This window comes from Pan paniscus, chromosome X (assembly GCF_029289425.2).
Source record: "Pan paniscus chromosome X, NHGRI_mPanPan1-v2.0_pri, whole genome shotgun sequence".
In the NCBI taxonomy this organism is placed as follows: Eukaryota; Metazoa; Chordata; class Mammalia; order Primates; family Hominidae; genus Pan; species Pan paniscus.
In genome coordinates, this window is record NC_073272.2 from 51,988,270 (window position 1) to 52,011,807 (window position 23,538).

Below are 23,538 nucleotides of genomic sequence, written 5' to 3' on the forward strand. Positions count from 1 at the left end.
AACAGCATCCATTAATTTTCCTAGCACACTACTGCTTAGTTGTCTGCCCCTTCCACATAACCATATTGAGGGTGAAGGCACATGTCAATTTCACCACTATATCACTAGTATCCAGCACAGTGCCCGGCACACAGTGGGTGCTCAGTACGTATTTCTTCAATGTGAAATAAATGCAGGTTTGTGTGACTATGGAAAAGAAGAAAAGTTAGATCTTTTTTACTGTAACCTCGTAGCCCAGGTTGCCAGGCAATGGGAACAATGAGTAGCAGGTAAAGCAGTCAGCAGCTGTCCAATTGCTCCAGAATCTGATTGGGGTTTGTGTGTGGTGGGGGGAGGGGGAGTGGGCTGGGATTTACCTCGAGGCTGTGTTTGCAAAGCAAGTCTGTTGTTTTTACCTAAATTGCGTATTTATTTGGGGTAGCGCAAGCTAATGGAAATTATTTGCTTTGCTCAACCTTATCAAGCTTCCTAATTCTATTACTGGGCTGACTTACCCTACAGTGCTCAAAGAGCACCAGAGTTCATGAGCTGCATGGAGCTTTGCTGCTTTGATCAAAGCTGGTGCCTTGTCAATGCCGTCCTTAGCTACACATCTCAAAAGATGAGGTGCTTATCTCATGTAGGTGCTTTCATAAAATGCTGCTTCCTACTTCAACTGGGTGCCTGGCCAACACCCTTCAGCCTTGTCCAATCATTTTTTCAGTTTTTGGTATCCAAAGATTAACGATTAATGGGTTATTGATATTTACCTTGAAACCTTTATGGTCAGTTCCCTTTTTCTTCATTCTGGAGGAGTTCTGGGTTTGTAGAAAAATAAGGTCAACTCTCCACTCTACTGGGCTTTTACCATTCTTTTTTCCTTCTCCCTGAAACTGGATTTCAACCACCTACCCTTTTTTTTTGACTGGTCATTTATTTTTTAGTCTAGGGTAGTTGTGTTCACAGAACTTCTTTTATATTTATTTTTTTCTGTTTCTTGCATTTCAAAGCATAAATATGAGGACATTAGCACATATAAGAAATTAATAAATATATTGCCAACATATGTTGAGGGTACATGCTTAAAAAATTCTTTCTGAGAAGGGTACATGATCCAACTTTCATTGGAAACCACTAGTCTGGGAAAACAGCTCATAATCAAAGTGGCTCCTCATTAGAATTACCCAGGAAGTTGTTTAAAATGCAAATTCATAGGCCCCAACCCTAGAAATTGGGTTTCATACCTCTGTGGTGGGATCCAGGAATCAGCATTTTAAGCAATTCACCTAAAGGATTCTAACACAGGTGGTTCAGGGACCATATCATGGAAACAAAGGTTCAGAGTAAAAGGGTTGGGAGTGCTATGGTTTGGGGGCAGTTATTTGTTCCAATTAGGTTGGTTTCCAAACTATACATTCTGTCCCCCATCCCTCACCACACACACCTGGTTGCCCATTTGTATCTCCTGTCCCTGCCTCTCTCCCGACCTTCACCTCCAATCTAGATTTTATGAAATGCAGCAATATCCTCAAAGGCAACAATTGGGCCAATGTATTGCAGCTGTGATGAAAACAACCCTGCTCCATGATAACAATCAAATTTACCACATTTTCTTCTTCCCTAACCAGGGCACAGGACAGGCAATTGAGCAAAGCAGAAAGAACACAGTGTTAGAAAGACTTGGGTCTGAATTCCAATAAAATTTAAAAATCTGGCTCTATAACTCAAAAGCTGTGTGACCTTGAGCAAGGTATTTCACTTACCTCACTTTCAACAAAATACCCATCTTACAAATAAGCAGTCATAAGGATGAACTATGTAAAAAGGACCTAGAAATGATGCTAGGAACATGGAAAATTGCCTTCACAATTGTATGCTTCAGGCTTGCTCCTTGTTCCCATCAGGAGAATTGGACTGCACTCCCTGATTAATGTTCAACCCTGCTCAATAGCCAAGAAACCAGGAGACCTCAAGTCCCAGCCCAACCACATAGCTGACTAGCCAGGAGGCCCTAGTTTACTAAGGAGTTTAAGCCTGGACTCATTCACTCAAACTTTTCTTATCTACTAAAAAGGGAGATATAATAAAAGGCAAGTTTAGGGTTAAGAGCAGTGTGACAATCAAAAGGTCTGGATATTCAAAGGTGTCTTAAGTACTAACTATGTGTGTTAGCCTTAAAAAAATCCCCCCACCCCACCCCACCCCGGTAATAAACTCCAGAAACAGTTGGAAGAAAAGAACATGCCCTTCTAGGGACATCTGGTGCCCCAAGTCATGGAACTGTGACCCTATCTGGAGGTACTGGGCACAAGGCAACTTGGGAATTGCTATTCTCTGCATCAGCCCTCATTTTAAAACCACTGCCCTCCCACTCACGTGCCCTGTGTTGGGGCAGCCTGAGACTTGCAGAGTCACTTATATCAAGCAGGCAGAAGGAGACCAACTCCAGAAGGGGAAGGGCTACCCTTAATGGGATCATCTGGGCCAACGTGTGTACTAGTCATTCCTTCAACAAATCCTTGCTGAATATTACACTGTGCAAGATGACCAGATCAAAGGGGAGCAAAACCAATGTTGCTCCTGTCTTCCTGGCTTTAACAATTGAAGCAAAATGGTGATGGTGAAAGGGAGGCTTCCATTGAAGGGTGTCAGCCTCAAGCCAAGGATATTGGTTGGCCTCTAGAAGTCCTATTTTCAAGGGGATCAGGCCTCCTAAATGTACAGAAATTTGCAACTCTGCTTTGAGACCAAGTAAGGATTCTTTTCTTGGAGTGGAGGGCAAGGAGCTTCATTAAGGAAAAGGAACTACTCTGGTTTCTTTCTTTTCTTCTCTTCTGTTCTCTTCTCCTTCCTTCCTTCCTTCCTTTCTTTCTTATTTTTGAGACAGTGTCTTGCCCAGTCTAGAGTGCAGTGGCGCAATCTTGGCCGACTGCAACCTCTGCCTCCCAGGTTCAAGTGATTCTCATGCCTCAGCCTCCCCGTGTGCCACCATGCCTAGCTAATTTTTGTATTTTTAGTAGAAACTGGTTTTTGCCATGTTGGCCAGGTTGGTCTCGAACTCCTGACCTCAAGTGATCTATCCACCTTGGCCTCCCAAAGTTCTGGGATTACAGGCGTGAGCCACCACACCCAGTCGACTACTCTGGTTGCCAAGTGTTGGGCCCGTGTTAGGCACTTTCACACATGTATTTCCATTAATCTTCACAACAACCATTATTGTCAGTTTGCAGATGAGACTCCTGAGGCTTAAAAAGGATAAATCATTTTCCCAGCTAGTAAAAAGCACAGTGTCCAGACCTGCCTTGTCTGTCTCTGAGAGATAATCGCAGGGAAGCAGGGACTCCTGGGGTACAGCAAAAGGTATTTGTGCTACATTCATCCTCGGGCGTCCATGAAGGCTTTAGCGCCTCACTGAGGAAAGCAGAGGAAGCATGAAAGCAAACTATGAGAAAGGGCTTTGTTGACATCAGCAAGGAGACTACATCTCAAAAACAAAAGTAAATTGCCTGCCAAAACCAGGGTTGTTCATCTGTTTTCCGCTTCCATGGGTTGCCTTTTCTTCTGAAGAACAGATTTTCCCTTTTTGTTAAAATATTTTTTTTTTGGCCTAATAGGAATTGAAAATGAAAACCAATATTTGCAGAGACTGAAAAATCTCCTCCTACCTCTTCCTCGGCCCTTTTGAAGTTTCTTGTTTGGAAACTTTATTTTTAAGCTCACCACAATAGCTTGGCATTCTAGAATCTCAGTAGCAACAGCACACAAGCCCAACCCGTCTCGCCTTTCCCTTCCCTCAGCAGCCAAGTAAGACTGCTCCAAGAGAAACAGACACTCCCAGGTTATTGCCGAAGGAAATATTTGCAAGATCCAGGAAGTGAGACGCAAGGAGGATACACAGGGAGGGGAGAAGGACCCAGAGAGCCTGTTGCTGCCACCCCTGCTTGCCCCCTGGGCCCACAGAAATTCAAGTAATGAACAATTAGCTTGGCAACAACAAATGCAAGTGGCAGTGCTTGCCCTGAACCTTCTCTAGTCCTCAGGAGGCTGATGCAAAGTGTCCTGTGAAGAAATCAGAGAAGTCCTTGCTTTACTGGGGCTGTCCTGGGTGAAGCTTAGCTCCTTCTCTCCAATGACCCCAATCTATATTTGTTGTCAAGTAATACATACATATGCAGTCACTGTGGTAGAGAGAAAATGTGCTTCTTTGTGAATAATAGCACTGAAATGCAAACTAGTGCTAGTGATAGAAATGAAGGGAAATGGAAAAGCTTTAAGAAAGGGATGGTTCTGAGGCAGATAATAAAATGTTTATTGGTGGGGGTGTGTGTGAGGGGGTACTATGTTGTAGTGGTGGTGACAAATTTGGAGATTCGTAGAGGTCTGGTGATGTCAAAGTTCTTGTGGATTTAAGTAAGCAAAAGTGCTAGTGGATGGAGAATTCTAGCAAACCCAATTCTAGCTAGCAGTGAGAGTAAGCATGTCTGGTAAGTAACATTGTCTGTCACTGGAACGGGGATTTTTTACAAAGCCCTTGATCTTTAACTTCTCAGGTCTATATCAAACCAACATGGGCCACCTCTTCTTCAGATTTGCTTTTTAATTATAAATTCCAACAACTTGACATGTACCTAAAGAATACCATGTACATTCATATCCAACTATTTACATTTTGCCAGATTCCTTTCTGAATTTTCTTTGTGTATGGCTACTATCAGATTAGATTCAACATGTGGTTTCATATTTATTATTTTTTTGTTAATATTACAACCACTCATTTCTGGGAAAGACCCAACATTTGTATACCTGTCACTGTTGGTGGCTATTCTATTTTGTTCCAAGATGATGATATATTAGATTGGTAAACTCTTTCCATGAGTATAATAAGCACTACTATGAACATCTTTAAATAATTTTTTCCCTTTTAGGTTATTTCCTTGGGGGTATTTTTGGCCAAATAATATGAACACATATTTCTAGATTGTCCTCTAGGAAGACTAAACCCAGAAACACATACTCTTGTCACATTTTTCTAGATTGCCCTCTAGGAAGACTAAACCAATTTGTATTGTTTCCAGAAGCACGTTTCCTCACAGCCTTGCCAAGGTAGCATTTTACAATTTCTATTTATTGATTTTTTTAGTTGTTGATAGTTTAATAAGCAGATTATGATGCCTTGAAGTTACTTCTATTTGTACTTCTTTAATTGCTAGAGAGGTGGTACTTTTCCATGCAATGATTTTACTCCCTTTATTGCCTCATGTGTAAATTGCCTGTTCATTTTCCTTGCCCACTTACGAAGCTAAATCTGAAAGCTGACCTTCTACCCATTTTTATATATATATTTTTTGGACATGCAACTGTTGTCAGTGATGCTGATCCCAGACATTTTCCTCGTTCTGTTGCTTAGCTTTTTATTACATTTTGTTGTACAAAGGCTTCCCCCCCACCAACTTTTATATATTTGAATCCATCGATCTTGTCTCTGATGATATCCTCCATTTAACAGACACAAATTTATCTTCCATCCACACCTGGAATAAATATGCGATTCTACTGGTCCACTTTCTGTACAGTATGTGATATGAATCTAAGTTAATTATCCTCCATATTGATATCTAAAATTCCCAACATTTTTTAAAGAAATAGTAATTGCTTTCCCCAGTTCAGGGTTGCTTCCAGTGTGTTCTATATACTTAAAATAGCTTGAGTCTGTTTCTAGAAGCTCTTTTTTAATTTCACTGTTTGACTTTTTTTAACCCACTATCATATGGTTTTGATAATTGTTGCTTTATGATACGCTTTAAAATCTGATAGGGTAAGTCTACCATCATTAACTTTTAAAATAAATGTACTCTTTGGTATTTCTGCCCACTTACTTATTCTTCCAGATAAATTTTACTATAAATTTGACAAATTCTATAAAGTATCCCATGGTGACTCCAATTGGAGTACATTATGTCTACACATTAAATTTAGGGAGAATTGTAATCATTACTATTCAGTCTTCCTAAATTAAAGCAAAGTATATACTATGCATTTATTCATATTATTTCTCCCATTAGAGTTTTATAATTTTCCTTGAATAAGTTTCGTGTGCCTGGCGTTAAATTAATTCCTAAGTATTTAAATTCACTTAGTTATACTTGTGACAAATCCTTCCGAGCCTCTGAAGGCTGCATTCTTCTTAGGTAGTAAAGGCTTCCTGAAAAGTGTACTCTTCCTAATGAAATCAGATTCAACTCTGAATTACCCATATTCTTTCACTCAATCAGTAAATAGGAACTCTGTACCGGGTATTTCACACTCGGCTCATGATGTGCTGTGACAAAGGGAAGGAAGAGAACCCTAGGCTGAGAATGGAAAATCCTAAGTAGAGCTCTAGTTTGGTCACTTACTTGCTGTATAATCCCAGTAGTAATGGGCTCTGAAGTCAGATGCCTGTTTGACCTTGGGCAAATGACTTTAATCTCTTTGTGAGTCAATTTCTTCATCTGCAAAACTGGGTCAATAAACAGTAATGCTCTCACGGGGTTATTATAAATAATAAAATACTTCATATGAAATGCTTACAAAAGTGTCTGACACAGAATAAACACTCAATAAATGTTAGCTATTATACCTGTTGTTGCTGCTGTTAATGGTATAATACCTTTTCTGAGTCTTGGCTTCCTCATCAGTAAAACGGGAAAAATAAGGTTTAACCTCAGTGTTGTTGTGAGAATTAACTGTGGTCATGCATATAAAAACACCCTACACATTCTAAAGTTCTGTGCAAAGTGAAAAAAATGGAAAGGGTCACAGCAGGCAATCATAGGTACAGAAAACCAAGAGAGATAATCCAGAAAATAACTTATTTTGGCTTTTAAATATATCACAGTAATGTAGCTTTTTCTCCCAGTAGATCTACTCACCATTTTTATCCCTCCTGCTAATATTACAATTTTTACATTCTCTTCACGGAAAACCAAATAACACTGGAGGAAGACAACTAAGAGTATAACTACCTGAAATTATCAATTCATTGCAGGCTTCCAGGCAAAGAGAGTGGCTTAAGAATACACATTTGATTTTTCCACCTACACTCATCATTCCAGTTTTTACAGAAATAACATAGTAAATGTTAAAATTTGTGTGTGTGGTGGTGGGGGAAGGTGTGAGGGGAAACTCTATCAGGATTTCTCCTCACAGATGTCATCTATGCCCTGGACATCTCCTAGTCCTTCTCATGTTTCCTGAGACCTTTAATTGGGACCTGCCTCTTCCATCTTCAGTGTCAATACTCCCTTTTCTATTGAGCTTTCCTTTCTGTTTTAAACTTAATTCAGTTTTCTAGATTCTGACTGAAGTTTCATTTGAACTGGTGGTTCTGAAACTTAGCTTGCGTCAGAATTGCCTGGAGGGCTTGTTAAAACAGAGATTGCTGGGCCACATCCTCACTTTCTGAATCAGTAGGTCTGAGTGTGGCCTGAGAATGTGCATTTCTAACAAGTTCTCAGGTGATACTGAGGTTGCTGGGCCTGGGGCCACATTTTGAGAACCACTAAATTAAACCCAATTGCTCCCTCTAACTATCATCCTATTTCTCTCTTTCCTTTTCCTAGCTAATTTACTATTTTTAAACATCTTCCTTTTTAAACATTTTTTTTTTCTTTTGAGACAGAGTCTCGTTCTGTCGCCCAGGCTGGAGTGCAGTATCACAATCTTGGCTCACTGCAACATCCGCCTCCCAGATTCAAGCGATTCTCCTGCCTCAGCCTCCTGAGTAGCTGGGATTACAGGCGCCTGCCACCATGGCTGGCTAATTTTTATATTTTTAGTAGAGACGGGGTTTCACCATATTGGCCAAGCTGGTCTCGAACTCCTGACCTCAAGGGATCTGCCGGCTTCGGCCTCCCAAAGTGTTGAGATTACAGGTGTGAGCCACCGCGCCGGGCCCCTTTTTAAACATTTTAAAAACCACACAGTAACAATTAATCTTTGTAGTAAAATTAGCCAAAAGAAACTGGAACTCTCTTTTGCTGGTGGGAATGTAAAATGGTGCAGTTGCTTTAGAAAACGGGCAGTTCCTCAGAAAGTTAAACAATAAAATTACCGTTTGGCCCAGCAATTTCACTCTTAAATATGTACCAAAGATAATTAAAAACATAAATCTACACAGAAACTTGTACATGAATGTTCATAGCAGTAATATTCACAATAGCCAAAAAGTGAAAACAACTCAACAGTCCATTAGTGGAAGGACTAGTAAACAAAATGTGATGCATCCATACAATGGAATATTATTTGGAAATAAAAAGGAACGAAGTACTGATACATGGATGAACTGCTAAACATTATGCTAAGTGAAAGGAGTCAGGCATAAAAGACCACATATTGTGCGATTAGAGTCATATGCAGTGCACAGAAAAGGAAGATCTATAAAGACAGAAAGTAGATTAGTGGTTGCTTAAGGTTGAGAGTGGGAATGGAGAGCAATGGCTAATGGGCATGAGGGGTCTTTTTAGGGTGATAGAAATGTTCTAAAACTGGATTGTGGTGATTGTACATCACTGTAAATTTACTAAAAATCATTGAATTGTACACTTAAAACAGGTACTTGCATTTAAATTGCATTAAATTGTACACTTAAAACAGGTACACTTAAAAGCTGCTTGCATTTCTTCTCTGTGCTCCCCCCTTACAGACCACCATGCCATCTATTTTCTATGCCTACCGCTTTACCGAATTTGCTTTCTTGAAGGTCACTTGTAATTCCAAACTGTTAAGGGCATTAACAGTCATCTGCTTATCTTCTACACCGGCAGATTTCTCCTTCTACTACTTCAGCTGCTTGACCCTTCAGTTTCCTTTGTTGATTCTTCTTCCTCATCCTGTCCCTTGGCTGGGTGTTTGACAAGCCTTGAAAGACTCAACTTGTATCTTCCACTAACTTCAAATACAACATATCCCAATTCAAACTTAGCAGCATCTTCACCAAACCAGCTCCCCTTCTCAAGTGCCCCATCTATGCCAATAACATTCTCCAAGTCACTGGGGCTCAGAGTTGTTTTTTATCTTTTATCTTTTTTTTTTTGAGACAGGGTCTCGCTCTGTCACCCAGGATGGAATGCGGTCATGTGATCACAGCTCACTGCCGCCTCGAACACCTGGGCTCAAGTGATCCTCCCACCTCAGCCTCCTGAGCAGTTAGGACTACAGGTGTGTACTATCTCATGCTTGGCTAAGATATATTTCCTTTTTTCTCCTCAAGTTCTAGTCACCAAGTTTTCTCTACCTTGCCCTCAAAAGGTGTCACATATTTGTGAGCAAATAATCTGAACAGATAATTCACATGAGAAGCAATAAAGATATTAATATATTAATTAGACACACAAAATATTCAAACTAGAATTATCAAAGTAAGCAAATTAATACTAAATAGGTCCCATTAAACTGTATGGCATTAGAAAAAGAAAATTTTCAATGGTGACATAATTTTGGAAAACTGGTATTCTCATATATTGCTAATGGCATGTAAAACATCTCGTGGGGAAAACAGTTTGGTAAGATCTATGAAGAACCATAAGAATGTTCGTATTCTTTGCACTAGTAATCCCAACTCCACATAATTGTTTTTGATGAGATAATTCAAAATGAGAAAAAAAGCTATAGTGACTCAAAATATTTCTGCTGCATTATTTTATAATAGCAAGAAATTGGAAACAACCTATTTACCCAACAATGTGGGAATGATTAAGCAAATTAGAGCATATTAAGCTGGTGAAATATTATACAGCCACTAAAAATTATGACTTGAGGAAGCCTGCATAGCAACATGAAAAGTTGTTTACCACATAATGCTTAGAGAGGAAAAAGAAGCAGGACACACAAAATTACATCTACATGGTTATTATAATCATGCTTAGAAAACTCTCTATACCTATAGATAAAGCTGACGGGGAAATGAAAACAACCAAGGTGTTAAGGTGGTGACAATAAGGTTTTTTTTTCTTCTATTTTTAATTTCCTGTAATATTGTTTTTACAATAAACAAACTCCCCTCCCCCAAATATCACACCTATTTATCTATTCCTTCTGCTCCATTTCTATCGCACCTATACCTCCCCAATCCAGGGCCACATTCTGTCATGGCCAGATCACTTCTCCTAATTGGTCTCTCTTCAACCCACTTAGGCTGCAAACACTGCAAAGTTGCCTAAAGGGCCACATTTATCATATCACTTACCTGATGGTAACCTTTCATTGCTCCCATGTTTGTGATCCTATCTAGGTTTACCTAGGCTGGTCTACCTAGGCTGGTCAAGGCCTGCCTAGGCTGGTCCAGTGCTTCACTACTCACCTTTCTTCTCTGCTGCTGCTGTTCTTCTTCCTCCTCATTACAGATAACATTTCCTGAGAGTTTACAGTGTCAGGTTTTGCTCTAAATGCTTTACATATATTAATTCATTTAGTCCTCATAACAACAAACATTTGAGATAGGTACTCTTATCCCATTTTATAAATAAGGGGGGAAGGGAAAGAGAGAGAGGGAGCGAGGCAGGCAGGTAGGCACTTGCCAAGGCCACATGGCTAGTGAATAGAAGAATCTGGCTTTGTACCCAGGCAGAACTGACTCCAAGGCCAGAACTTAACCAGTGGGGATTATTCCTCCAACACACCCTGCTTAGTCTCCTCTATGGGCCTTTCCTCTTACAGCTACCAACCCTCAGTTGTTTTTATCCTCCAATGAACTTAAATAGTGTACAGTAATAGTTACCACGTGCTGCCCCCTTACCAGGTGCCAGGTGCTTCTTAAGCCCTGTATTTGACAGGGTTTCATCTTCTGTCAACTTGTGTGAGAAAGTAAAAGCTGGGCTTAATTCCTAGCTTATCCCTTTACTAGCTGTGAGACCTTGAGTAGATTCCTTAGGCTCTCTGACTGTGACCCTTTATGTGAGTTAGCAATTCTCAAACTGGATCCCAGGACCAGCTGCATCAGCATCACCCAGATGCTGTTTGAGCCTGTTAGAATTGCAGGTTTTGAGCTCCACTCCCCACTTACTGAATCACTCTCAGGATGCGGGGTCAGGTCCAACTATTTATCTGTGTTTCAATTGTGCACTCAAGTTTTGAGACCCACCGCCCCAGTTATAATCATACCTACCTGACAGAGTTGTTGGGAAGATAAAGCATAAGATAATATGTGTAATTCGGCTTGCAGCACATAGGTTGTTTGGCAAGTGGTAATTTATTATTATTGCCATTTAGCTTTGTGTGGGTTAGTCTTCCCTGCTCAAGCTGTGGGCAGGCACTGTGCTTCCTGCTGTTCTTTTGCTCATATTTCTCACCTTGCCCAGAAAAAGGCAGGACCTATATTAGGATTTCAATAAAGTCCTCTTATTTCACTGACTAATCAGTAAAAGAACCATTTCAGAGAAACACTGTAATGTAGTATAGTGTCCCTGAAGCTAGACCGCCTGGGTCTAGTCAACTGATTAGCTGTGGGACTTCAGGCAAATGAATGTATCTCTGTGTGTCTCAATTTCTTCTCTCTGTCAAATGGAGAGACTAATATTACCAACTCCATAAGGTCATAGTGATAAATACATACTTGTAAAATGATTTGAATGGGGTCTAGAATAGAGCACTGTGTTCAAGAAATGTTAGCTAGCATTATTTTGTGTCATTTCACCCATTAATGGTGGAGGAGGTTCCATTTCTTCATTTGGCAAGCAAATGACAAATACCTCTTGAGCAACTTCTCTGTATCGGGCACTGTACTAGGTACAGAGAATAAAGCTATGACCAAGGTATGGTGTCCTCTCTCAAGGATCTCAGTCTAATACAGGAAACTTGCATATTCCAAAATGTCCTAGCAATCAGTTTGGTCTGTACCCAGCTATCTAGGAGTGCGGGGGGCAGGGGGACAGGCTGAATTATATCTATGGCATCAAGCCCTTAGTCTAGATACCAGGCCAGTTTCCTCAAAGGAAACTAAGCAAACCAAAGACCTTAGCAATTTCTATAGAAGCTCCAGAGGCACCAACCCACCCCAACTCCCTGAGCGCTCACTTACCTCCCTGACTGGCTGGTCTTCCTGTTTCCTGTTATTGGATTCCATTTGTCCCCAGGAAATTCCTGTAAAGAAAAATCCTGATAAGTTAGAAAGCTTTGAGCAGCCAGGTATCTAGATGGCCTCAAAAATGTGAAGAGGTCAGGAGCCGGTGTCTGGCCCAGCCCCCCAGCTTGTTCCTTCTACTCTGCTATGCAGGCTGAGAAATTTGTACCTGGAGGGCTGCCTTTCTGTCGGGAGGCTTGCTAAACTGCTGCAGACATGCAGAGACTAAGGGAGCACTTAGGGACCTGGACACCGTGGTCTAGAAATGCTGTTTCCCTCTTTCTCCACTCCCCTCCCAAACCACATTAAAAACCAGTTTAGTATGTTTGCTGTTTGCCCTGGCTCTTGCCTGCACAGAGAGATGGAGGTCTTTTTGTTTGTTCTGCTGGGTGAACCTGCTCATTCCTCCTGCCTCTTCCAACAGAGAAAGCATCTTCTTGGAAGCCCTGACCCTTGAGGGGGGCTTTGAGGGCAGAAGCTCCGGCTGCAGCAACCCTCTCCCCAGGTGAGGCAGAGGGACAGCAGGTATGCCAGCACGCTTCCAACTGCAGTGGCTCCTCCTTCTCTGCCCACATCTGCTGGCAGGGGCTGAGGTGGGCCCATCTCTGGGGAATATGAGTGCAGGTTGCCACAGTCCCTACATTACAGGAGCAGACTCTCTACCCTGGGCATTTTTTCCTTAAGGGCCATGTCCAAGCAACTCTTTTTTTTTTTCTAGGCCAAGCCATATGTGCCATTTGTAAAACTGTCCCTGCCTTCCTATTTTAGCTCCAAACTGAATGCAAATTAGCCTTTCAGATTCTCTCTTTGTATCCAATACTCCATACCTAGAGACTCAGAGTTTAGTTCAATGGAAATGCACAGTTTTTCCTAAATTTCACTGATCTTCCAAACTCCCTCTTTCTCCAATGCTACTATTATTAGTCCCATTCAAAGTTTTATTACCTTTGCCCCAGTAGGTCTCCCTACTGGAAGTAAGACGCCTGGTGAAGCAGAATAAACATAGATCCTTGGCGCAGTCACACTGGCTAAGACACTTAATAGTGGTGTTATTTGAGGTTATTCATATTACCTCCTTGAACCTCACCTCAGTTTCCTATCTGGGTGACCAGTAGTGATCATAAATAAGATATGCAGAGAGAACTCCTAGCACATTGCTTGGCACATAAGAGGCTCTGGATGTTAGCAGCAATGGAAAAGTTGAGGTTTATTTCTTGGCTTCAGCTTTTAAAGGACCACAGCAGTCCCTGCCTATATCTGGCATGTGAGAACAGCTCTAATCACTTGTACTTTAGACTCTGCCTCGATGCCCTTGTGAGATGTTCCTGCCTGCAAAGATGCCATTACTTGTTCAACCACAGTGGGGGCCAGGATTTCCTGTCCATGCCCTGTCTAGCCCTGTGGATGTGCTCAGTAAATAGCAGTGGCCAAACCAAAGTCCTATACCAACTCCCAACCACCTTCCCAGGTCCACAGTATCACTCTACTTTTTTTTTCCCTAAGCCACATAGGTTCCTGGTACATTGCTTGCACCCTTTGAATCAAAGAGGCAGTTATCCCCACGGCTTGCTGCAAATGGAGATTGTGATGGGAACTTGCTGTCCCAGTGGAAGTGATACTGCTAGAGGGCATCCGGCCACACTAGAGAGGGCCTGGGCTTTGCAATCAGCTTATAGAGAGGCAGTGTAGCACAGTCAGGAGCTTGGCCTCTGGAGCTTGATAGCATGGATTCAAATCGCACACCTGCCTTTCACTTGCGGCCTCAGGCAAGCCATTCAACTTCTCTTTATCTCAGTTTCCCCAACTATATAATAGTATAATCACGATAATAATATTGCTTGAGAACTCAATGACTTGATACATGTAAAGCATCTAGAATAGTACCTGGTGCCCAGTAGACACTGAGATGCTAGTTACTGTCATGTTATTCAAATTCTGGCTCTGCCACTTGCTAGATGTGTGACCTCTCTGAGCCTTGGCTTTCTCAGCTTCCTCAGCTGTAAAATGGGAGATCCTATTATAACTTATCCCATACAATTGGTAAGTGAAATAATTTGACAATGAATGAAAAACAAGCTGGTATGAAGGATGTGAGTGCATGCTGATTTCAGTCTTCACAGCACTGAACAGGAGCCAATTAGTTCACCAACCTCGTCCAGGGGCATTAGGAGCAGGATCTCAGCCCTACTTCAGATAGCTACCACCACAAGTACCTGAGTCATCAGAGCGATGGCATCTTAACCCATGCTGCAAGTTTTTCCCATTTCTTGAGGGGGGTGGAGTAGGAGTGGAAGGTTCAGATGATGGGCAGAAATGGGCATGTGGTGTCTCCTAGGGAGCCATCCACGTGTCGGAATGCCTAGTATCTAAGCAGACCTGCTTAGCTGGTCTAACAAGCATTAGGAACCCAAGGTATCCCTCCCTCAGAGTACAAAAAATAGAGGCATGGTATAGGCACAGCCTCACCCGCATGCATTACTGCTGCCAATTGCTGCAACCTGCAAATCGTACCTCCATCTCTTATAGAGTTGCTGGTCCTGGGCTGACAACGCTGCAGCCGCCATCTCCTCACTTCCCCCGCCCCACTCACCCCCTTTGTCTACTGTCTATCTGTGAGTCCTTCTTCCAGCAAAAGTCTCTCAAGCTAAGCCAAAATGTCCCTTTAAGAGATGATAACTCACTTATAAGATGATTACAATCTGGCAGTCACTGCTCTGAGTCTTAAATGTGTTACATCACTTAATCCCCACAACCAACTTATGAAGTAGATGTTGTTACTACCCCCATGCTTTTAGATGGGAAAGCTTAGGCATTGTAAGTTCGGGGGAAGAAATTCAAAACCAGGCAGTCTGATTCCAGCTTCGGTGCCCTTAAAACCATTATTTTATATTTCCTCTCCTCTTTTTTTCAACATTATGAATATATTCAAACATACAAAAATGTTGAAAGAAGTTCACAGTGATCACCCATATACCCAGCACCTAGATTCTACAATTAACATTTTGATATATTTGCCTTATCATATATCCATTTACTCCTCTATCCATCTACCAATCCATCTTAAAATCCTGGTGCATTTTAAAGTAAGTTGAAAACAACTATATCCCCATAAATTTTAAAATGTAAATGAAATGGACAAATTTCTCAAAAGACACAAACTACTAAAGCTTACTCAAGAAGAAATAGATGACCTAAATGTCCCCAAATCTATTAAAGAAATTGAATTTGTAGTTAAAAAGCTTTCTACCAAAAAACCTCCAGGCCCAGATGGCTTCAGTGATGAATTCAAGCAAACATTTAAGGAAGACATTTTATACAAACTCTTCCTGAAAATAAAAGAGAAGGGAATACATCCCAACTCATTTTTTAAGGCTAGCATTACCTTGATACAAACAAACAAACAAACAAAAAACAGAAAAAGATGTTATAATAAAACTATAGACTAAAATCCCTGATAAACATAAGGGCAAAATCCTTAACAAAATATTAGCAAATCTAGTAACATATAAAAGGATAATACATCATGACCAAGTGGGATTTATCCTGGCAATGCTAGGCTTCTATGTATTTTAAAAATCAATCAATGTCATTCACCACATCAGTAGACTAAAAGAGAAAAACTATATGATCATCTCAACAGATACAGAAAAAGATTTGAAAAAAAATACAACATCCACTTCTGATGAAAACTCTCAGTAAACTAAGAATAAAAGAGATTTTCCTCAATTAAAGGGCACCTACAAAAAAATCCTACAGCTAACATCAAACTTTATAGTCAAGGATTAAGAAAAAAGCTACAATGTCCACTCTTACCATTTCCTCCAAACATTGTATTGAAGGTGAGAGTGCAATAAGGCTCTTCTGTCTCCCAGAAAAGGGCATGTACAGGAGAAAGGAAGATACTAAATTCTATTTGGAGATGGCATCATTGTGTATGTAGAAAATGTTTTATAATCCACCAAAAAGCTATTAGAACTAATAAGTGAGTTTGGCAAGGTTGCAGGATACAATGTCAATACACAAAATTCAATTATATTTCTATAGACTAGTAATCAAGAATTTCAACTTGACATTAAGAAAATAATACTCTTTATAATAGCATCTAAAAACATAAAATCTTAGGGACAAATATCCCTGGTGGTTGGGTGGCTAGGATTCGGCGCTTTCATAAAATCTCAGGGACAAATATAACAAAATATGTACAAGATTTGTATGCTGAAAACATAAGTTGAATACAGCAGTATACTTCAAAAGCACTTCAGCATACATATTAAATAAAGTTTAATATTTGTTTACAACATTTTTAGGCAAAATTTACTTCCAGTGAAATGCACAAATACTAAGTGCATTGGCTGTCTAGGAGCCTTGCTATACATTTGTTGAGTTCTGACAGGTACATATGTTTAACTCAAACTCTTACCAAGATATAGAACATTGTCACCACCCCACAAGTTTCCCCTGCCCTTTTCCAGTCAATCTCTGTGCCACCTCCCATTGGCGAGCAGTGTTCTGAATTTTTTCCCCCATAGAATAGCTGTTTTAGAATTTCATATAAAAGGAATTGTAGAGTTCATAGTCTTTTGTGTAAGGCTTCTATCACCCTTGAAGTTCCTTTTTACCAAGGATATATATTGAGCAAATTCAGATACTAAGTCATTTCGAAAGTGTCTGTGTATGCAACAGCTGAACACAGGAATTAACTTCTGGTTTGAATGCACCGGCCAAAAGATGGCATCAGGGATGCCATGGGGAAGTAATCTGGCAGTGAGTAGGCAAGGACCTAGGGAGTCCTCCCAGAAGTAGCCTGGGGGATGGTGGTAGCTTGTGTTATGGTAATAGGTCATAACCGGGATATAAGAGCAGCCAGTTTAGACCTGGGTCTCCAACAGAGACAGGATGGAGAAAGGGGAAAGGATTTGTCTTTTTAAAAACTCAACAAGTCAGATCTCTGAAAGCAAAGCCTGGGGATATTTGCAAGTTTTGCATCTCTAAATACTTCTGAAGTAGAAAATGGGAGGCAATAAGTGATATTTTGTATCATGCACTGGGCCTAGAACTCCATAGACACAATCTGATTTGATTCTCACAAGTGATCCATGAGGCAGCCATGATATTCCTCCATTTTAGAGATGAGGCAGTGAGACTCTTCTTAATACTGGCTATTTTATGACAGAAAAATTATTTTTTCCCTTTAGAATTACATACTTCAAATTTGTGTGGTTGAATGACTTGCTTTGGGTCACTCAGATATCAATTTTATAGTCAGGATATAAATCTCAGTTGTGCCCATTTTATGAAGCAAAAGTTACTTTTATCTAACCCTAAAGATGAGACAACTGCAATTTTGGTGGCTGAGTATCTTATTCAAGGTTACTAAGTTAACAACTACTGAAGCCACTGCTGTACAGTTTCAAGGAATTATAATTGTTATATTTTTAAATAATTTACCTAGCTTTCTCCTCTCAAAGACAATAATGAAGGTTACCCACCCAAGAACCAAGTCCTCACCTGCACTGTCAGCTTCCTGGGTTTCCAAGTGTTGCCAGGTGCCAAGCTGCTGTCCTCGAGGGTACTGTGCTGAGGATTATGATAGCAAACTGAACACCGAATGCATTGGTGGTGGTGGCACCGGCAGTTGTAGCAATTTGGCATCATATTTCTCTTTAGCAAGGCAGGGCAGATTTCCCCAGAACAATAAATGCAAGGATCATGGACTAGAGCTCCTTGAACACTGCAGGAGTAAGAGCAGGTCCTGTGGTAATCAAAATCACCACAGTGTAGTGGCTTACAACACATGGAATTTTCTAGACCTTTGCTTGCAAAACATTCTGAGTAAGTGGGAGGTTCTGACTGAAGGGGTGACATGGAATGATATGATTGGTCTGTGGCATGATATGGTTGGTCTGCGGAATGATATGATTGGTCCATGGGATGGCGCCTCAATTCCCTATAGCTGGAGCTCATTGGCTGGAAGTTTTGGTCTATAGGTTTCGGTCTCTGGGTAAAAGTCTTGTTGCTATGAGTGGTTAAACCTGGCAAATGAGATGTAGATAAGGATTTGCTACTCTCTTCAAAGAACTTTCTTCTGTCTGCAAAAGGCAAGAGGATGGCATCCTCCCCAGCTTGAGCAGTAGAAGCCTTCAATTCCTTGTTGTCACCTGGGTTGGAAGGGCCTTCCATGGCTGCTGCCACAAGTGGCTGTGAATTATGCTCTGGAGACCATCTCCAATGACCTCCACGGACTCCACAGTGAGCAGGTGCTTTCTCAGGGTCTGAGGAGGATGGGTCAGGTGCTTTCCACCAGGTGTTCAGGCCCAAAGAGGACTGGCCAGGCCTCTGGCCAGGCCTCTGGCCAGGGCTTATTCGTCCCTCTAAGCCTGTCCTAGATTCATGGCTCTCAGGGGCTTGGCTGAGGCACTCGGAAGACCTAGCTCTGAGCATCATGCTTTTGTTGAAGAGCTTGTCTCTGGGGCTGGTAGGTTTTTTACATGAAGATAGAAGAGATGTGTTAGAGGCAGTGAGTGGAGGACTTTCTGGGGGCTCCTGGGTCTCTTCCACTGGCTCCTTAGTGTCACACAGCTGTGACAAGGGACCCTTGCTTTTCTGGAGCTGGGCCTTCCGCCTCTGAATTTCATTACGCAGATTGGTAGCAAAACGCTCACTCTTCCGCCGGTTTTGGATCGAGCGGCCCCGGGTCCCTCCACTTCGTCTACCACCCATCCGGCTGCACTCCTTGGGCTCGCTGTCCCCTTCTTCACCTGCCTCTGTGCCACTAGCTACTTTAGTGGTTGAAGAACAGTCCGTGGCTTGTTGAACAAGGGAGCCAGAGGCAGAGGGTTGCTGGTTGGCCAATTCACTGGCTGCTCTGCTTGTTCTGTTTGGGTCCAGGAAGCCTTTTTCTGAGGGGTGTCCATCAGCCTCTCCATGTGGGGGACTGCTTTGGCTCTGGTGTCCGAAAACTAAAGACTTGTCATCCACTTGTCTGGTCTTTCTTTCTTTGCTGGACTGGTCATGGGTTCCTCCTGTAGGGGGGCATGGACTTTTCTTCCCTTTGTGGCTGCTGTGCAAAGGGGACAGAGTCCACTGGTGCCCATCCTGTACAGGTGGGAGCTCCATCCCTTTGCTGCCCCTGGTATCAAGGTGCACATGCTGCAGGTGGGATGCCAGCAGCTGTTCAGGGGCACTATGGCGATGCCCTATGGGTCCTATGAGATGTGGAGGTCTGCCAAAAGAAGCCTTAGCTAGCTCTGCAGAAGCCTCATTGAGTGGGTTGGAATCCATGCTGGAAGCTCTGTCACAGGCTTTTGGGGATCCAACAGCTTTGGTTGAGGCCTGCATCAGTAGATGCTCAGAGCCCTGTTGGCTGGATTCAGGAGGCTGACTGAACTCACAATTCTGATGGCCCTCACTTGTCACTTGGTCATGCCCACTGAGACAACAGAACCTATTAGGGTTCCTTGCGGGTAGCACAGGCTCTAAGCTCAGTTTCTCCTTCTGTGGCAAGGGGACCACAGGTTCAGATGCCCTGCGCTGCTCTCCATTGAGGAGTTGGGCTCTGGAGGCCTGAAGGCTGTCCCGCCTCACTGGAGGTTGTGGTGGGCCCCTGACTGCTTTGGCGGGCCCTGACTGGTATCCCTCCTGTGGACGGGATGACATCTGAGAGCTGGGGGTCAGGTGGCCCCCATTGGTGCGCCGACTACCTCCTGAGGTCTCAGCCACATTAGGCCGGCCACTGGGGGCCTTAGTTGGCCCTGGGCCTTGCATGATGCAGTCTGTAGAGGCTGGCTCCTCTGGCCTGAGGGAAAGGGCACAGTCAGAAGCATTTGAGCTGGCCGAGAAGGAGCTGTAGGCTGAGTCACGCTGGTTAGGGTACATGTTCTGGTCAATAGGCAACAGATGGCTCTCATAGGTGGCTTGGCCTGGTTGCTCCAGGCTCTCCATGCTGCCAATGGAGCTGCTTTTCTCGGTGCTGCAATGCCGGGAGAGTGGACACCACTGCACACACACGTCACTGTAAGACACAGGGCATACTGGTTAGTTAGCGAAGTCATGGCCAGCCCTACTATAGGAGAGGGCAGGCCAGCCCAGAGGTACCCATGCCACAAAAGAGAGGAGGGTAGGCAAAAAAAAAAAAAAAAAGGGGAAGAAAGGGAAACAGGGAAGAAGATGGACATTGGGGTGCCTCAGGGGCTTAGTAAAATGGGACACAAGATGATATATGGAAAAAAGATGGGGAAACACCCCAAAGACTAAAAGTGGGAGAGCTCTATGGGGGTTATCCTCTATTTCCCTGACATTAGCAAGTCTGAAATTGCTTCTAGGCTGTCCCTGTCCCTAGGGAGTCAGCATGTGGCTCCCTGCCAAAAGAGACAATCACAGAATATCAGCATTAGAGAGGGGCCCTAAAGGGCTGATTCAGTTGTAGCTGGACCATTTTGTAAATAAATCAGTGATTCTCAAACTTGAGCATGTGCGTCAGAATCACATGCAGGGCTTGTTGAAACACGGGTCACTCATCCTCATCCTAGAGCTTTAGGTCTCGGTGAATCCTGAGAATTTGTACTTCCAACAACTTCCCAGGTGCTGCTGGGGCTGCTTGCTCATCCAGCAATCACACTTTTGAGAACCACTGGTGTAAAGCAAGCCCAGCAAAGGGAAGTGATTTTGAGATGGTGATTTACTCAAGAACACCCAGCTCTAACTACTGGCACAGACAGGGCTGTAATTCAGGTGTTCCCCTATTCTTTTCTTGATAATAGCAATCCTGACTATTTACTGAGGACCTACAATGTGCCGGACAGTTTACAAAGTTTCATTTCAAGCTGAAGAGGACAGATCTTTTTTTTCTTTTCCAACCTTTATTTTAGATTCCGGGGGTACACGTACAGGTTTGTTACAAAGGTATATCACATGATGCTGAGGTGTGGAGTACAATTGAACTCATCACCTGGGAAGTGAGCAGAGTACCCAACAGGTAGTTTTTCAACCCTTGTCCCACTTCCTTTCTCCCTGCTTTTGTATTCCCCAGTGTCTATTGTTCCCATCTTTATGGGACAGATTATTATCTACACTTTACAATGGAAGAATCTTAAGCTTAGAGAGGTAAAGTAAACTGACAAACTCACTAAGCTGCTGAAGCAGCACAGCTGGAATCTGAATCAGGCCTGAGTCCAGTGTCTTAGCGCTACTGCCATATGGTCTTTTAAATAGGAATAATAGTAATAGCTATATCAGAGGGTTGATGTGTAGATAAAGCAGATAGCAAATGTAAAGTCCTTACCACAGCCCAGGTACCTAGCAAGGGTTCAATACATGGCAGCTGCTACTCTCTTGATTATTAGTTTTTGCCATCAGGATCCTCTCTAATACTAGTATTGATAGTATAGGGGCCTCTGCCCACCCACGCCTCCCCCAACTCCCACAGCAAAGCCAAACCTGGAAGACCAAGGGAAGGGCTAGGATCAGATGCAATCTTCAATTTTAAGTACCATTTCCCAAACACAAAGCCAAACTGAACCAAGTCATGCCAGTAACTCCCTTTGACTAGAACCCGAGAGGTTGCAGGCTGCTCTCAGAAAGGCCATAGTCTAGAAAGCCAGAGTTGAACTGTGGCAGCAGCCCATGAGACCCTCAGGTCATTTTCTGCTCATTCTTGCTCCCTGCCGTGCCCCTTAGTCAGTCAGCTCACTTGTTCTCTGGGCAAGGAATCCATCAATTTCTTATTGGCGAGGGAACCTGCTACCCACTCCACCACTATTCCTGCTGAAAAGAACAAAAACAAAAACAAATCCTCACTCAAACAGGAGCCAAGCTCAAGAATGTCAAAGTGTGTTTCTGCATATTCTTCCAGAACAAAACTGCCTGTGCCCTGAGCCCTTGGTTTCCAAATAAAGTCACCGAATTGGGGTAAACTCAACCCTTAGTTTCTCTGAACCTGCAACAGAAATCCCTTCTTGGAGGGAAGCTCTTGTGGAAGGGAAAAGGCAGTGAAGGGCAGCACCTTTGCTGGCTCTCAGCCTGAAGAAAACGTTGTCTGCCTCTTGGGCAACTGTTTCAACAACGGTTATTCAGGAAGGTCCCTATTTTGAAGGCTTTGGCTATGTGACAGAGGTAATAAAGACCAGATAAGGGCACCAGTGAGTCGCCATTGACAGAGAAGCAGGCCAGAACTGAGCCCTGGGGTCCTCCTACATTAAGAGACAGGAGAATGAAAGGAATTAGGAAAAGAGATACGGAGAAAGAACAGCTAGTGAAATAGAATGAAAAGCAGGACAGTGTGGTGTCTTGTAAGCCCAATGAGGTATTTCAAGGAAACATCATCCAGAAGGAAAGGGACTAGCCCAAAATCACAGAGAATTAGCAAGAGACTAGGACTTGAACTCAGGTACTCTGGACTCCCACTTGCTTTTCCATTATAGTACTTGAGGCTCTAACATCCAACAGGGACTAGAGCAGAGGAGGAGGAGTGTCCAAGTTGTCTACCCTCCAGCCTGTCTTGAGGGGAGGGCTCTAGACTCACCTTGTGTTGCAGCCGGAATGCCAGGACAAGCTGAAGGCTTCAGAAGGGAAATGCATGGTGGTGGCTGCTTCAGGGCATCCCTCCAGCAGCTTGGCCACATGCCATGAGTGCGGCCTACTGACAGGGGCGTTCCTCCTACAGCAAGAAAGGGACAGGAAGTGGGCTGAAGGAACCAGAGCTGAAATCACTTCCCAGGCAGCTTCCGCCCCACCCCCTCTTTTCCTTCAGTAAAGTAGAACATCTTGCAAGGAACTGGTGTGGGAATCTTAGTGGCCCTCCTGAGCTCCTAGTTCTCAAGTCTCCTTCATTCTGGAGATATGGAATGTCAGCTTCATAGGGCTGCTTTGTTCACAAGAGTATCCTGAGCACGTATCACAGTGCTGGACACATAGTAGATGTTCAATAAATATTTGTGGAATAAATGAGTGCTGCCGCCTAATGAACAGTGAGCACATCCTCACTTCTCTTTGAGAAAGAAAATCAATCTGGTCAATCTTCCCATTTTTCTCTGAGAAAGGAATGGGCAAGTGATTGAAAAGTTTGAACAGGTCAACACTGGGCTGTCAATTCTCCAATTTTTAGCCATTCATTGAATAAGCATTTGTTGTATGTTTACTGTGTGTCCTCTACGTGTAACTCTGGGATTACAGAGATGAATCCAATACAGTCTTTGCTCTTGAGAGCTTACAGACTAAATTGAGAGACAGAGCTGGTTCAAACAAAGCATGGGATAGGTATTGACAGAGTGAAAGATAAGATGGGTACAGAGGTGAGACACCTGAGTTGGTAGGCAAACTGGTGGCAGGAAGCCCCAACTCCTGTGAGGGAAGATAGAACAAAGTGGTGAATGCACCATGTTAGGCTGACAGAGGAGATTGGCTGCTCAGCAGGTCAGGGGCATATAAAGGGAAATAGGCCTGAGGCCACGACTCTGAATGCAGCC

The 23,538-nt window shown here is 42.8% G+C and overlaps 1 protein-coding gene across 6 annotated transcripts in view; it reads right to left on the bottom strand.

Annotated features, from left to right (window-relative positions):
- SHROOM4 (shroom family member 4) overlaps window positions 1-23,538 on the bottom strand; it is a 248,616-nt gene that overhangs the window by 48,183 nt on the left and 176,895 nt on the right. For 5 of the 6 annotated variants that reach the window (XR_004668918.3, XR_004668917.3, XR_612672.5 and 2 more), the window contains 3 exons: window positions 22,596-22,730; window positions 17,585-20,087; window positions 12,035-12,096 (listed from right to left, as the gene is read on the bottom strand). Coding sequence is in view for 3 of the 6 variants with exons in the window: in XM_008977084.5 (XP_008975332.3) it covers window positions 12,035-12,096; window positions 17,585-20,087; window positions 22,596-22,730 (2,700 nt within the window). In the remaining 3 variants the exon portion in view is untranslated. The remainder of the gene's footprint in view (window positions 1-12,034; window positions 12,097-17,584; window positions 20,088-22,595; window positions 22,731-23,538) is intronic. The other variant, XM_034950500.3, reaches the window with a different exon arrangement.